The sequence below is a fragment of the Gymnoscopelus braueri genome (assembly GCF_963280865.1).
Source record: "Gymnoscopelus braueri genome assembly, chromosome: 16".
Taxonomy (NCBI): Eukaryota; Metazoa; Chordata; class Actinopteri; order Myctophiformes; family Myctophidae; genus Gymnoscopelus; species Gymnoscopelus braueri.
The window spans coordinates 24,257,122-24,272,779 of record NC_137616.1 but is presented as its reverse complement, the minus strand read 5'-3'; the positions used below and the strand labels follow the sequence as shown (position 1 = coordinate 24,272,779).

General features: G+C 40.5%; 1 protein-coding gene across 1 annotated transcript; it reads right to left on the bottom strand.

The window, feature by feature from the left end:
* Positions 1-26: 26 nt before the first annotated feature.
* On the bottom strand, positions 27-14,545 carry LOC308102600 (calpain-3-like). The gene is made up of 22 exons (XM_080452378.1): positions 13,949-14,545; positions 11,048-11,117; positions 8,768-8,886; positions 8,007-8,140; positions 7,725-7,893; positions 7,351-7,434; positions 7,129-7,220; positions 6,685-6,762; positions 6,420-6,580; positions 6,100-6,269; positions 5,988-5,999; positions 5,399-5,610; positions 5,204-5,240; positions 4,405-4,485; positions 2,878-2,955; positions 2,693-2,750; positions 2,526-2,590; positions 2,104-2,172; positions 1,893-1,971; positions 1,595-1,711; positions 735-793; positions 27-635 (listed from the first exon to the last, which is right to left on the bottom strand). Exons 1-22 carry the CDS (start codon positions 14,291-14,293, stop codon positions 609-611), a joined length of 2,316 nt encoding a protein of 771 aa, XP_080308504.1. The 5' UTR covers positions 14,294-14,545; the 3' UTR covers positions 27-608.
* Positions 14,546-15,658: the final 1,113 nt, after the last annotated feature.

The following is a 15,658-nucleotide window of genomic DNA, read 5'->3' as shown; positions in this document are numbered from 1 at the left end:
AAACTTTGTAAAAACAATACAACACATTATTTTTTAAATTTTGTTTATTTTTTTTGTAGGAAAGATTAAGAAAACAGGATACATACTCATAACCCATTAAAAACGTGGGTCGCAACACTATGTTTGGGAAACACTGCTGTAGGGTATAGGAAGCTGATGCATGAGGCAGCCTTATTATTGATGACCACCTGGTCTTTCAGTATTCCGCTGAGATAAACAATCAGGGTCATTTATACACTACAACCCTTAGTATCAATTTAACCACATTTAGGATTTTCTGTGTACAAAATTTCTATGTCTTTCCCACATTCCAGAAAATTTCAAAGACAACAGTAATATGAGGAATTTATTTAAAGAGTCAAAATCAAAAATAGTAGATTTATAAGCTCAGAAGAGCTTGTAGACTCCCCAAAAAGCAGTCTCAGTACAACGCCAAGTCCGTTTCACTACGACTAAAGGGTTTAAGTGGTTAAAGAGAATCACCCAGCCACTCAAATTAATATGAAGCACATTTTTGATGGATCAAAATTTTGCCTTTGATTTGTTTGTAAGTAAATGCCAGATATACTGTATATAGCAGGTCAGGGAGCCTTAGAAGACAAGTTGAACTATGAATACAGGGTCAACTGGAGCCACTGCAAAAGACAGAACAAGGTGGGCATAAGTATTTTATGATTAAACTTGTGTGTATATATACATGCATACAGAGAGGGAAACTGGAAGAACTGGTGTACCTCAAGGACATTGAGCTTGATGATGCCGTCTCCATCCTTGTCAAAGGCATTGAATGCCCCTGTAATAAACCCAACACAAGCATTATCTTCATCTTGTTTATATACATCTCATGACTAATATATTGGGATACAGGGAAATGGAAAGTTACAAGAGGGTGAAATTTGACGCTCAAAAACGTTTACCTAATTTACCCATTGTATAATACTCTGTTATTGATCCGTTTTGATTTTATTTAAAACATAACTGATGGGTGATTTAGGAAGAGTGACTCAACTCAAGGTATATTAATCGGCACTATTCTGTGTCCCTTATTTCATTTCTAAATAATCTTGTCAAACTGGATTATCTTTTTGCATATCACGTTAAAGCCATAGTCTGTAAGTTTTATGTCCTCTCCGGTAAGGGAGAGGTAACTGTAAATTATAACACCCGGTTCGCAAGTTATAACACCCGGGATTCGAAATGAAACATCAACTGCTCATCAAGAGGGAACTCCTGTTTGTCCACAGGAGGTATTGGGCTTATGAGCTTTAAGCAGGGCTACTTGTCAACCAGTGCTAGTAGACACTAGGGTTGAAATATCTCAATGGAAGAGTAGGGAGACCATATCCAACCACTGCAGATGTGCAAGTTCTATTGTATTAACATACTGTATCATACAGATTGGTTGAATGTTTTATTATTTTTTTGAATAAGTTGTGGATTGCAGATTTAAATTCTGGCCATGTGCCCCACTGCCTTCCATGCCAAAGTGTTTGGTAGCCTACCTTTTCTGTATGACCCAGCCACTACAACCATAAATATATGTATATTTTTATTTTTTTGAGCATTCACAGATTGCAGTGTAGTCTGTACTTACTGAACATGCCCTCCAATCTCACAAAGCAGCAGATGAAACTGTCAAAGTCGATATTGAGGTGTTCATCAGCATAGCGCATGGCAATGATGTCATATAGCTGTTTGTTGAGCTGAAAACCTTGATGTGGACATAAGGAAGCAGTTATTAACTACCTTCATGTTAATGGGACCCTGCATTGATCTGCCAAGTATTAATTAGAAATACATTTTGAAAATATATCCGTTATGAGTTGATAAATAGTCAGCAAATACTTTGATTTTGGTAAACTCCCACTTTGTTTGATCACCATAGTGCTCACCTGCATCATTAACTGCATTCCTCATCTCAAAGCTGCTGATGCAGCGATTCTTTTTGGGGTCATAACGTTTGAAGATCAGCTGTGAGAGATTAACACAAGGATCATCACATGAGAACCGGTTAGTCTGCATCAACCAGGGAGGATTGCATTTGTCAAGTTTAACGTATCATCCTTAACAGAGATTCTTAAAAGTGTGTATATGCTGTCCTACCTGCCACTCTTTGATCTTTTTCCACAGGTGTTTAAACTCTTGAAGATTGAGCTTTCCTGTACCGTCCGTCTGAGGTGTGTTCAGTTATGGCAATAACTTGTCAGAAGGCAACAATAAAGCTATACAATTTAACTGTGCTGCTCAAACATCTTTCAATTAATACAAATGTGGTCCAAATTTCACCATAATATTTGTTAGAGGGCGGTCATTTTGCTGTTGTTGTATGTTGTCACCTCATGGCTGTTCAGTAAAGGGTCAAGCATTAATCAGTCAGTTTCCCCAGAAACGAATATCCCAGTCAGTTTGGGGTTTTAACAGATTTCTGTGCCTTTATTTTAATACTGCCGCCATGGGGTTCAGAAGTGGCTGCTCTTTGGTCTGTACCACAGTCCTGCCTGCTGTCAATCAAAATGAAAGGATACATCCATGAGTGCAATCATACTTCGACACGTCTCCAGGCTGAAGCCCTCTGTCTGAATTTCATTGTCTGTAGAAAAGGACCAGCTGACATGAGCACTCGTCTCACAAAATGAATACGAAGAAAGTGAAGGAATCTTTTTTGTTGTTAATTTTATTCCAGTGTACTCACGTTTTGCCAATACTCTCTGCATGACCACTTTAAACTCATTGGAGCAGATCTGCATATCCTGAACGAGGGGGAAGTAATGGTTCACATTAGCTCATTTATAACTCTAGTCTTAAATCTAGTGTCTGTCTAGTGTTGTTTTGTTTCCCCATCCTGAAATAGCTCCTCTTAAACCAATCACTACTCACCTCACCAGCAATATGCTCATAAATGGCTCTAAACTGCTTCTCCTCTTCAGTTTCTTCCACAGGCTGGAGAATCTTTAGCTAAAAAAGGAGAAGCCAACCAACAATACCAGAGGATTTAGCAATAAATAAAAGTGTCCATTTCATGCTAACATTTACAATACTCTACACCTAAACCCCAAAGCATTGGGAACTTCAGCTTGTACAAAAAATATTTTACGCCTGTAAACGAAGAAGGGCTTAAGTAGTTAAGTTCAGTATTGGATACCTTAACCCAGTGGTTCTCAAAGTGGGGTCGGGGGACCCCCAGGGGTCCTTGGGGTGGTTACAGGTGGTCCCCCAGCATAATTAGTTAATAGCATCACAATAATTCTAACTACTAGCTATACAAGCTCGCAGCGTGGTACGAAGTCACAGGCTGTGTACATCTGCAATTTTTGAAAAATCTCAAAATTGTTTGTAATATTTTGTATAATTTCAATCTTATCTTCTGGGGGTCCCTGGCACAAAACATTTTCAGATGGGGGTCCATGGCCAAATACATATACATTTGGGGGTCCTTGACATGGGAAAAGTTTGAGAACCACTGGCCTAGCGACCCTTTTCTGTGCATGTTATAATAGACAAACATTCGGCGGAAATAGCACATGTACAAGCTCACATTGAGATGTGACGTGATGCAACGCAACGCCTTGTGAGCTTGTAGATAAGCTACTTTCTGATACACATGTACTGTCTTTTGGCTAAATGACAAAGTGTTTCTGGCATCAGACACAACATATTTTTAAGCAGGACATAGCAGTGTTCAATTCACTACTTGTAGTTGGTACCCCTCTATGGAGGAATCGAACCCCAGTCTCCAGAGTGGGGGCACTGTGGAGACAGATTCCTACATTCGAATGCCTTTGGCTTGGCCGGGCGCTCCAGTGAACACAACTGGCCACGTTTGTGGGTGGGAAAACTACAGGGAGTGCGTTCTCTGTCACTGCACTAGTGACTCCTACAGTTTGCCTGTTCGTCAGGGAGAAGAACTGGGAGGGATGGCATGTTCTTACACATGCGTTCTGTCAGGTGAAAAGAAGTGGATGTTTATCGAAGGAGACGTGGTTGTCTACACCCACCCCAGTACCCGGCCAAGTAAGGCTTGGCAGTGAGAATTGGCAATGACTAAATTGTGAGAAAGAAAATATGCATTACAAACAGAAGAGGGCAGCACTACGGGGTATATAGTGCAGTATCTATGAACATGTAAACAGAGTCATAAGAAGGGAGCAGGTGGGAGTTGGCCACCATGGAGCAATTGCCCTTTAAAACTTGGAAAGTAGTTCACTTGGGGGAGGGGCAATTCCCAGTGACGGGTGACATGTTTAAGATTGAGTTTCAGGCCTGTCAGGCTCAGAGACTTATCTGAATTACTGTACTGTATGTGAGTGCAAAGTGACCTTTGCACCCACCTTTGACAGTGAATGCAGTGCTGGTGCAGACTCTAGACAAACATACTCTCGTTTGCTCATGGCAGAGTTTTATTACCTTCTTCTTCTTTTCCCCCCGAATGCCATCATGCTCGATTTCTTTGTTGGCTCGAGCTCTGTCTGACACGAACACAATGGGCTAGAATAGGGAGACACGTGAGAAGTTGAGGTGGTTGATATGGGAAGAGGAAATGAGAGGGTTGTGGGAGGATTGGGATTAGGGTGAAAGGCAGCAACAGGGTGGATATTTAACTGACTGCAAGCAATGATGGCCAACAACTGCTGTTGCCGACATTGGCACAAGACAACATGACATGTAGGGCAGAGGCAGGAAAAGCAAAGCTCAAAAGAAAGCAGAGTATATTCCGCTCTCATTCTGCATTACCTTTGCTTTGTCTTTCTCGCCATTCTGATGGCCCGTGAAATAAGACAGGATAGGAGAAAAATTAAATGAGATGAAAAGGTATGGAAGAGAAATAATAATCTTAAATGTTCTGATTATTAGTCTTTTATGGAAAGATGACACATGCATATACATGATAGAACAGACAAGATGGATGATTTCGAGAGAGATGATGAGAACGATGATGAGATACTGTATGTAGGCTGCACAATGTAGGGTTTTACAATGTACTAAATGTACATTGGTATTGCAGTGTGACACTGTATATAGAACAGCACATTGCATGATAGTTTTGATGACCCTTTTAAATAATTTGTTTCTAACAGATCGAATCAATAGTAATTGTAATAGACTTTGTAATAGACAGAATTGACCTGTACTGTAACCCATATGGCAATACTATTTTGTCCATATTGTGCCGCCTTACTACACAGATCTACCGTAATTACAGTACCTGCGTTTTGTCAGTCCCAACTGCGCTGTCACTTTCCCTGGGAGAAAGCAGACAAATGTCACAGAATTTCTGGCATTAATCGATTTTTCATGACTACCCTGCTATATTCTACATCCATTTGATCGTCAACAGCATCCAACATTACTCACCTCCCCCACATATGACCAACCCCCCTCCACCCCTATCGATTCTTACTCTGAGATGCTGCTCCTTTTCTCAGAGAAGACTCTGAGAATGAATTCTCCCTCCTGGTGCTGTTTAAAGGTCGTGGGAATGATGACATACTCCCCAGGAGGCAGGCGGAAACGTTCCGTTATCTCACGCAGGTTGATGTAGCTCTTGCATTTGGCCTTGGAGGCCGTGTAGAGGAAGAAGTCCTTCTGCAGGTGCTGATTGCATCCGCGCATCTGGGAATGGACAGGGCAGTGGCAACGGGACATAGAGGAGAACGAATGGTGGTGGAGCAATATTCGGTACTTTAGAAATCCTTCATTATCTTGAAGAATGTAATTAAATATTGCGTAAGACATATGTTAATGATGTTTTCTACTAGATTCATACCCATTTAAGACACCATTAATAATATGAGTTAGGCAATACACAAGCCAATATAAAAGACAACAGGTACTGTACTGTGTACACACACACACACACACACACACACACACACACACACACACACACACACACACACACACACACGAATAAAAGGCACTTGAAGATACAGGTCATAATTGGGACAGCGCTGACATCGTCACATTAATGTCCTCCCAGATGATCCTACCTCCTGTGGCACCTACAGTATGAAGACAAAGTAAAGATGAGCAGTGCTATTGCTTCCAGCGCTTGCATAAAAGTATGGATTCCATAGTGAGCCTCAATCAGGATTTTCGTACCTCATAGATGGAAAATCCAATGGTGAAGTTCGTGGCTCCCTTACTGCGATCCTTCCTACGGCCTTTCTGCATCAGAGACACCACCACAGTGCATGCCACCCGTTCGTCTTCTGGATCATCGTCTTCCTCATATAACCGCATGCGATACTGTGGGTTGGTCCAGAAGGTTTCTGTAAAACAGCAAGGTGGGAGTGGACTCACTGCTTCGTCTTTGGACTGAGACGATCGCAAGTTGAGCATGGATAGTTCCAAGGAATACACAGCTGTCCTACAAATGTATAAATTAGGCTAAAGAGAATGAGAGATAAGACCTACAGTACCTGGGAAGTTCCTGCAGCCCCCAGCTGAACTTCCTCTTACCCAGCGTCCTTCATGAACAGCCACAGTCCAGCTGACTCTTTCATCACGGTGCATTTCGTCTGGAGTCAAATTACAGATCTCCATCTTGGTGAAGTACTTCATGAAATCATCAAAGGACATCCTGGAGGCGATCAGAGAGGGAAAAAATATCAAGCGATAAGTGGAAAAATATCTGAAATGGCCCTTGGGACGATGAAGGGAGAAATACCAGAGGTTTTCACTCACCAGAACTCACTTTGTTCAACAGTCTGTTTTTTTAAGTTGTCCTTTTCTGCAATGGCGAGGGTGTCCCATTCTTTTGAACTGTAAAGATTACCATCCACAAAATAATGCATGCTAAACACTACATAAAAAGTCATCTCAGCATTAGATATGGCCCATTAGGGTGGTGCAGCCTTCAATCAATCTGAGTCAAGTAGAATTTGTATTAGTATCAGAAGAGAGGGATTTATTGGACAGGATACCAGGTAAACTGTCAATCATACTACCCTGATTACCATGTCTGCAGCAATGCGTGTTTTTGTTTCCCTTGTGATTAAATAAACCTCATCTATCTGGCACTCCAAGCAACTTAGAACCAATAGTTATTTACAGATACTATTTTACCGAAACCTGATTTCAAAGTATGAAATGGCCAAAAACTATAACAGGTCACTGATCAAGTCTTACTTTGCATTCCATGGTCCTTTCCATAGCACCCAACCCCAGGGATTGCGCAAGCGAATCAGGCGAATTCTGGTGTCCAGTGCAACCTGATCACACTGAAAACATCAACACCCTTTTACTATTAAAAATCAAAGGGCTTAAATCATTAAGCATCCTGTAAAAAAATACATATATATATGTTGCAAGGTATCTTGAAACCACATTTTTGTGTATACTTTATTGTACCTCCTCCAGACCTATGATGGAGTAGGCATGACCTTGGACAAGTCCCTGTTCAGTCCGACTTTCCATGTCCTGTTGATTAGGGACCTGACCAAGACACAATACAGTTACATTTTGCGTAAATATTTCTCAAAACAATGTGATGACAACACAATAGCTACAGCAGCGCTGGGCAAGCTTTCTTTGTTCCAAATGGGTGTAAGGAGCGGCACGGCCTCTAGTGTGTGTTATGTTGCTTTCTCTCTGTTTAGCTCAAATGTTGGGTCACTGCTTGTAATTCGCAATCTCATGCTATCATTTATCATTGTCTTTTCTATTATGTATTTATGTATATATGTGCGCAAAAGGCTTAACACAACTCTTTACTCTAAACTCACATCAATGGAGCATCCCATCAGTGAGCCTCTCTGCAGCGCTTTCTTCATGATCTTGAAGAGCTCTTTGGGGGCGTCTATTAAATCAAAGAACTCCGTCACACCCCCTGTGAAGTCCTCCATGGCTTCGAGGGTGTTTCCCCCTTTCAGTGCTTCATAGGTACCATGCAACCTGAGAAAGAAACAATCAGTCACATTCAAACATGCAAACATGTCTGTTCACATGAGGCCATAGCAGACGAGCTTGAAATCTGAACCATGCTAATTGAAATTAGTCACACTTACTTGGCATAAGCTTTTTCCAAGAGGGCACTCCAGAACTCATTCCTTCTGAAAGATTTGGTAAACACTAGCTGGTTTTTGACGGTGGGGATGCGGTCATCCACAACCACATCAATCCATTCACCGTACCGCCAGAACTGCAAGTGACATGACAGCAGGGAATATGGGTAAAGAGTGAAGAGACAGAACACAGAAGAAAGATTTGGGCCTGATTGATTGATTGATTGATTGATTGATTGAATACTTCATTTGTCAGAAATGTAAACAGCAAATAGGTACAGTAAGACATTTGGGTTTCCAATATTGGTCCTATGTATTCAATTCATCAACATAGCATAATAACACATTAATACATGTCATCAACAAATACAAATAACTATATGTACAAAGGAGAAATGGGAAAAACGGCGGCAGTGAATGACACCTCCTTTCGATGGGAATTTAAATCTAACACCCGTTATGCATAAGACATGACCTGGTATAGGATGGTCTACTGTGATTTCCTGCCCCATATCAGTCAAATTAACAAACCATCATTAATGGGAACCTGGTTTGGTGGGGGGGCGGGTACTTTGGTCCATAATATCTTAGCCAACAACAATTCATTTCAGACATTTTGTTGCATTTTTAAATACATATTTTAGCTTCAGAGAACATGCCTCGCATAAGGATTCTTTTTCAAATGGAATATAAATACAGCTGAAAAAGATCAAGAACAAAAGAAAGGGGCAGAGTGTAAAGTTTGTAGTGACAAGTAGATATACCTGGAAGTGGAAGATGCCAGCATAGTTTTCGGTGAAGCTCTGATCTGGAGGGATAACTCTATACAATAGCGTCTCATTCAATGTCAGACAAGCAATGGCAGCTAGCAACCAGCAGTCACCTGTCAACAAGTTCAGGGAGTTATAAAGGGATACGATCTAAACATATCATTTTATAAGCTAATGCATTTGGAATATGGTACATTACAATCCTGCAGCAGGTGCAAATCCCCTACCCTGATGCCTGATTTATACTTGGTTGCATGCTATGTTGCGCACTGAAAATAGCAGATCTACAAGCTTACATCGTGTAAACTTGTAGATCAGCTATTTTCGGTGTGTGACACCGGCACGCAACCAAGTATAAATCACCCTTGAGATCATCAAGGGCACTCATTCTTATTGTCTCCGCCAGGCCAAAAGGCATGGCGAGAGAGTATGTTTTCGCCCCTGTCCGTCCGTCCGTCCGTGTGTGTGTGTGTCCGTCCGTCCGTGTGTCCTGTCTGTGTGTTAGCACCAAATCTCCGGCACCGTAGGCCCGGTCGCTCCGAAACTGTGCACACACACTCCCTGGCTGCCAATTCAGAACCTCTGCCTCAAATTTTTCACATGGGTCCGTTATAGCGCCACCTGGAGGCCGATTTGTTCAAAACCCATTTTTTTTACATTACTCCTACAGATTTTATCCAAACGTCATGCAAATCGGTACACAGTATCTCTATAGTCATGTGATCAACACGGATCTGTCCCATTCCCCATATTCCATCCTCATTGGCTAAGGTTGCCTTCCAAAATTTGCAGGATTGGTCCGTTTTGAACAAAATGCCTCAAATCATGAACGCAGCTTGTGATTTCCGTGAAATTTCACAAACACATTCCCACTAGGCCGAGGAAGAAATGCCACCTGCCATTTTTCACATCAGCCTCATGGTGGCGCTATAAAATGCTGATTTGTGTTTTTAACTATAACTGCACCGATCTGCGTGAAACTTTTCACGCACACTCCCTAGAGGCCAAGGAAAAACATCCGCCCTGCATTTTTCACATTTGCCTTTTATAGCGCCACCAAGAGGCCGACTTATGTAAAATACATATTTGGATATTAAGCCTTCACATTTTATCCAAAATTCACACAAATCGGTACACATGATCTCTATAGTCATGTGATCAAGATGGAACTGTTTGATTTTTCATATTTCATCCTGATTGGCTAACAATGACATCTAAAGTTTGCAGAAGTGGCCCGTTTTGAACAAAATGCCACAAATCATGAACGCAGCGTCCGATTGAGGTGACACTTTCCAAGCACATTCGCACTAAGTTGAAGAACAAATGCCACCCTTTAACATTGCCCTATTATAGCGCCACCAGGAGGCCGATTTTTTCAAAACTTTTCTTTGTTGTATTACTCCTACAAATGTTGTCCAATCATCATGCAAATCGGTACCCATTATCTCTATAGTCAAGTGAACAAGATGGTTCTGTCCCATTTTTCATATTCCATCCTGATTGGCAAATTCCGAACATTGTTGGCCCACAATAACCTACCTGACCTGGCGGAGACCTGTGCTCCGAGGAGCACTTTTTCTAGTTTCAAATAATTTTGAGCATTGCGGGTCTCTTCTCTCTAGCACTGACTGACACATTTTCTGACTTCTCTCGATCATCTGACTGACACGTTTTCAGTGTACACATGCCTTGGCAGCATGTTGTGAACAATCTTTTCTGTCATGTCATTCAACAGGATGGTTTCTGTTTTCGGTTCAGCTGCTCAGTGCTTTCAAAACAAACACAGTAAACTCCTCAGTGTTAATACTGTATATCCATGTCTAACTCTGGGAGTGTACAAAATACAAATGGACCCTTGCAGGTGCATTTGGTTTAATTTGTACACTCAGAGTTAAATTAACACAGAGGATATCACAGTGTATGTGTGAAACATGCTGGTCTAACTGTGGACAAGTAAGCAAAGTCTAGACAAGTATGACAAAGAAAGGTGATAATTTGTTTCCAATTCCACCAAATATTTCACCTATTTGGATTTTGGTTGTTTTTGGGAAAGATAGCCTGGTTAGTAGTCTTTTCTCCTGCCCACTATTGTGATGGTGTCTGTTGTATTTGTATTGAAAACTAAATCCCATAGTCTTCACATCAATGCAAGGTGTCTTGATTCTTGCTTTTTCAAAAGTTAGAAGAAGCCTATCCTTCATAAAAGGAGTTTTGCATTGATGGTAACTGAGCTTTATTGAAATATATTTGCAATCAACACTGTTTAAACATTACCCAATTCTCCTTGACAGATGTCTGTCCTATTGGCTCCTTCTATGATGAATTCAGGATTTTCACAGATTTCCTGTGAGAAACAAATAGAGATGGTTTATGAATATAATTACAGGCTGAAAGTTTTTCAAGTTTTCATTTTTTTTTTTTATTGTTAATTCTTTTTAAATGGTTAGCTGGTACTAACATTTCCCACCTTAAGTTGGGGACCACAAATTGTGCATTTACATGTGACTTACTAAGTAGTTACTATTTGGCATTAAAAACAAAAAATGACAAAAGAAAATAAATCCCAGATCATTGACCAAAACAAATGCTAGTATTCAGCTTTAAATCTGCATTCACAGATCTCTGCACATGAGATGACTTATTTGGAGAGGACTTGACCTTTCACCCGGGCAGCTGAGAGTGAGAGTACATTTTTCTTTCTGGGGCCTGGGCTGAAAGTTAGTTAGGAGTTGGGACCAGGAACTCCCTTAGCTATATGTATAGGGGCAGCTGTTACAGGTCGGAACCCTCTGACCCCTCTGAACAAGCGATAATGTTGTGGTAAATGCTGAGAACCCTTAACCTCATACCAACCTCTGTCAGGGCAGAATGATAAACTGCCATACTGGACTTACTGGAAACGAAGTGACGCAATGTTATACACAGATGATTTATTACAAGGACCTAAATAGTGATCTCTCATTTACAGTAATACATTTCTCAATACATGGCCTGTGCACAAACTGCAGACTTTGGTATTATGTCAACCTTATTTATGACCACATATGTTTAAGTAATGCTTGTAAGGGTTGGGTTTCATTCCATTTGATTCAGGACAGTGAGTTATAAAGCCTGATGCTTCGGTAACGAACAGTTTTTCACACTTTTTTCAGTTCAAAATATGTTACATTACACCAGTGACAGGTCACACAAAACTCACCGATGCATAAATCACGCTTTGGCACTCTAAAAATACTTGACTAGACTATATGGCTAAAGGGTTTTCTAATTCTTAAAAGAACACAACAGATTTTAAAGTTTTACCTATCGGCTTTTTATTGTTACCTTTGTTGTTCCACCAGATTAGTGTGTTCTATTATCATCATTAGCAATGAGCATATCAGAACATTATGTACGTACCAATACATACAGAATGAAGTGATACGTGAGACACAGCAGTGACACCTGCGTCCTCATCATGAGACCCCAGGGTTGTAAATGTAAAATAAAAATCTCATACGCGTGTCCAACCAATGACCCTTAGATGAGGATACGGTTGCATTAAGCCATAAAAAACAGCGCATACCTGCACATACTGGTTTGGCACACCTTAGGTGTAACAATATAGTAACTGCATCGAAAAAAGTTTAGAATTTTCAACGATCTACTATATCGATATGCAAACAGCAAAATATCGTATCGTTTGACTTTGTATCGTATCGAATCGTTTTGCAATGCAAATAATCGTATCGAATCGTTTTGCAATGCAAATAATCAATTTTTATCAATACTAAGTACTTTTAAGAAGAAAAAATAGAAAGTGGGGTTTATATCCAGTATACAGGTATTTATTTTTCACACAGAATTTTTGAGTAAATAAATAGTTACTATATCGATTTTAAATCATTGAATCGAATCGTATCGTTCTAAATTAACCTGTCCTGTATCGTTCATGTATCGTATCGACTAAATCACTGAATCGAAACGTATCGTATCGTTCTAAATTAACCTGTATCGTTCATGTATCGTATCGACAACCAAGTATCGTGATACGTATCGAATCGTTGTTAAAACGTATCGTTACACCCCTAGTCTGAACCAATTATTAAGAGCATCAGCTAAAACGATGGTTCTTAAAGTAGGGTCCTTGAGGAGGTTCCAGGGGGTTCCCAGCTAAATAAGTTAATGTAGCATCAGTTTAACCACTTTAACCCTATATACGTACATCAGCTATTTGAAAATAACAGATCTTCAAGCTCACAACGCATCACGATGCAACGTGTTGTGAGCTTGTAGATTCGTTACTTTAAAAAGATATTGACAAAATGTGACAAATCTTTTATATTTTTGAAATATTTTAACACAAATCTTGTATGGGGTCCCTGGCCCAAAATCTTTTCAGAAGAGGTCTGCGAGTCTGAGAACCAATGAGCTAAAGGACTGGTGCGTGCGTGTCTTCCTGCCATGTCTAATTGTGGACAAACTTGGCATTCCAAACTTGATATGGTTGAGGTTGGCAAAACCAACAAATGTATGTCTACCTGTCCATCTGTCTTGCATGTATATATATATCAGTTCAGGACATGCGTCTTGGCCACGTCTGTACCACGTATACACATTCCCCCAACAAACTGTAATCCAGGCTGTAATTCTGTACCATAATGGTGTATCTGTGTATGGTACTTTAGATGCAGCAGTGGGAATCAGATGGTTCCCAGTTGGACATGTCATTGGACCCCTAGCCATTCCCTAAGCACCATTACTAATAGTTAGGATGGGCAGTGCAATTACAAGGCTTTCCCTTTCCTTTCCTTTCCTTTCCTGTCTTGTCCCTGAAAAAACATCCTGGTGAGCACGACATCATCAGAGATCAATGTTAGACCAAATCCCCTACTTATGCCCTGCTGAGTTTCATGGCAGTGTCCATGAGGGGTCAATTGTGTGGGAGAGTCAGCTGTCTGTGATTCTAGAAGGTGTTAAAATAGAACTATGTGCTGACAAACATGTAGCTATATCAACTTCACACCCTTCCCATCAGCGATGGTAAGTAATGCACATGGAATTTGAAGATGGGGAGTTTTTTCAACCGCCAAGAGTGTGTTTGTCCAAGTATTAAGTACAGTTATGTCTTACATAGTGTTCCTTCTACCTCCTGACAGCAATTGAATACTCTCCCTGTACTCCAGAGGCACTCACCGATGGCCGTTTCCATTCAAATTTTCTGGGGCATTTCTGACTATAGAAGAGAGAGGAGTCATCTGCAGGGAACAATGGATCTTCAAACAGCACCTTCTTGCCTACATATTTGTCCCGTAGTTCCAAAAAGGTTTTAAGGCGCTTGGCATCTTTCACAGTCTCATTTCTGCTTAGAATGGCTGAGTAGATAGAGTTGCTACCAAGAGGGGGGTAGTCACGTTCTTCGTCAGGTACAAATGCAGCATCATTTTCCACTATTTCTCTCACCGGAATTTCTTCTACAATTTCTTCCATTTTGTATGTCACCTCCATCGTCTTATTAGTGTGCTCATTTGCCTCTGACATTCCTTCTTCAGTGCAAATAAACTGCTGAGTCCTTGCTTATTTGCAGAAGCAGGAGAGTACGAACTTGAGAAACCGCCCAAAGAAAGTTCCTGTATCCTCTCTTACTCTGTCCTGACACTCTTAGTTCCTTTTTTTTGTAGGAGTGCTGTCACTGCTGCTGATACCCCCTCACCAAACAACCTCGCTTACCAGCTCGCTCACATGTGTGCGTGTATGTGAACACACACACACACACACACACACACACACACACACACACACACACACACACACACACACACACACACACACACACACACACACACACACACACACACACACACACACACACACACACACACACATACACTTAGCCAGCTATTTGCTGGTGCTAGTGCTAAAAATAGGCCCCCTTAAGAGAGGGTGGGAGACTTCTCAAATAGGGCCTCAAAATCTATGCATTTCAATATTCACTCTTATTCATTAAGAATGCCCAAAAGCTGTATCAACGCGTTACACAGAAAACATTCATGGCTATAATGGCTATTGATGAGGTCTTTTGTGGTCATAACACTCCTGGGATGTAGCTCATAGATAATTTAGAAGAAACATTTTGTAGTATTGTGCGCTGTAATATTGTAATGTTGGGGCCTGCTGTAGGCTACTGTTTATCTACATGGCTACTAACCCTAACCCTAACCCACATTCTATTTAATTACTGTAGGCTCTTTTATCTACATGGTTATAAACCCTGTTACAACATAGCAGAAAATTACACATACTATTTAAAATTACACAAGCAGTTGTGCCGTCTTTTTTCATGACTGGATTTCATAACTCTTAGTAGTCATAACTCTCAATAGTCATGTGCCACAAATATCCTTATCTGCTCTGCACTATATTGACACCTAGTGGTCAAATGATGAAAATACTTGGATCAGGGGATAAATTGAATCTTGACCTTCAGGGCAGAATTGTCTGTCACCAAACCAGAAACAAAACAGGACATGTCAAAGGTCATGTTTCACCTAGACACAGGCTCTAAATGTCTCAATAGAAGAGCAAGGGAGACCAAATACAACCAACCCAAATGTATAAGTTATATTGTATTAACATACTCTACCATACAGATTGGACAAATTACATTTTATTTATAAAAAAAAAGTTACATATTATAAATTATAAAATGAGTGTTATGGAGCATTATAATGCATTATAAATGCGATTTAATACATTACAGACCCAACCTTAAAGTAAAGTGTTACCAATGTGTTTTAGACACTAGTGTCTTTTGTTGAGATTCTCAATTCTTAAATCCCCCTCCTCATCCTCAACCATGCAAGTGACTCTGTCACTCTGATCATTAGTCCATATACTATGGAGTCA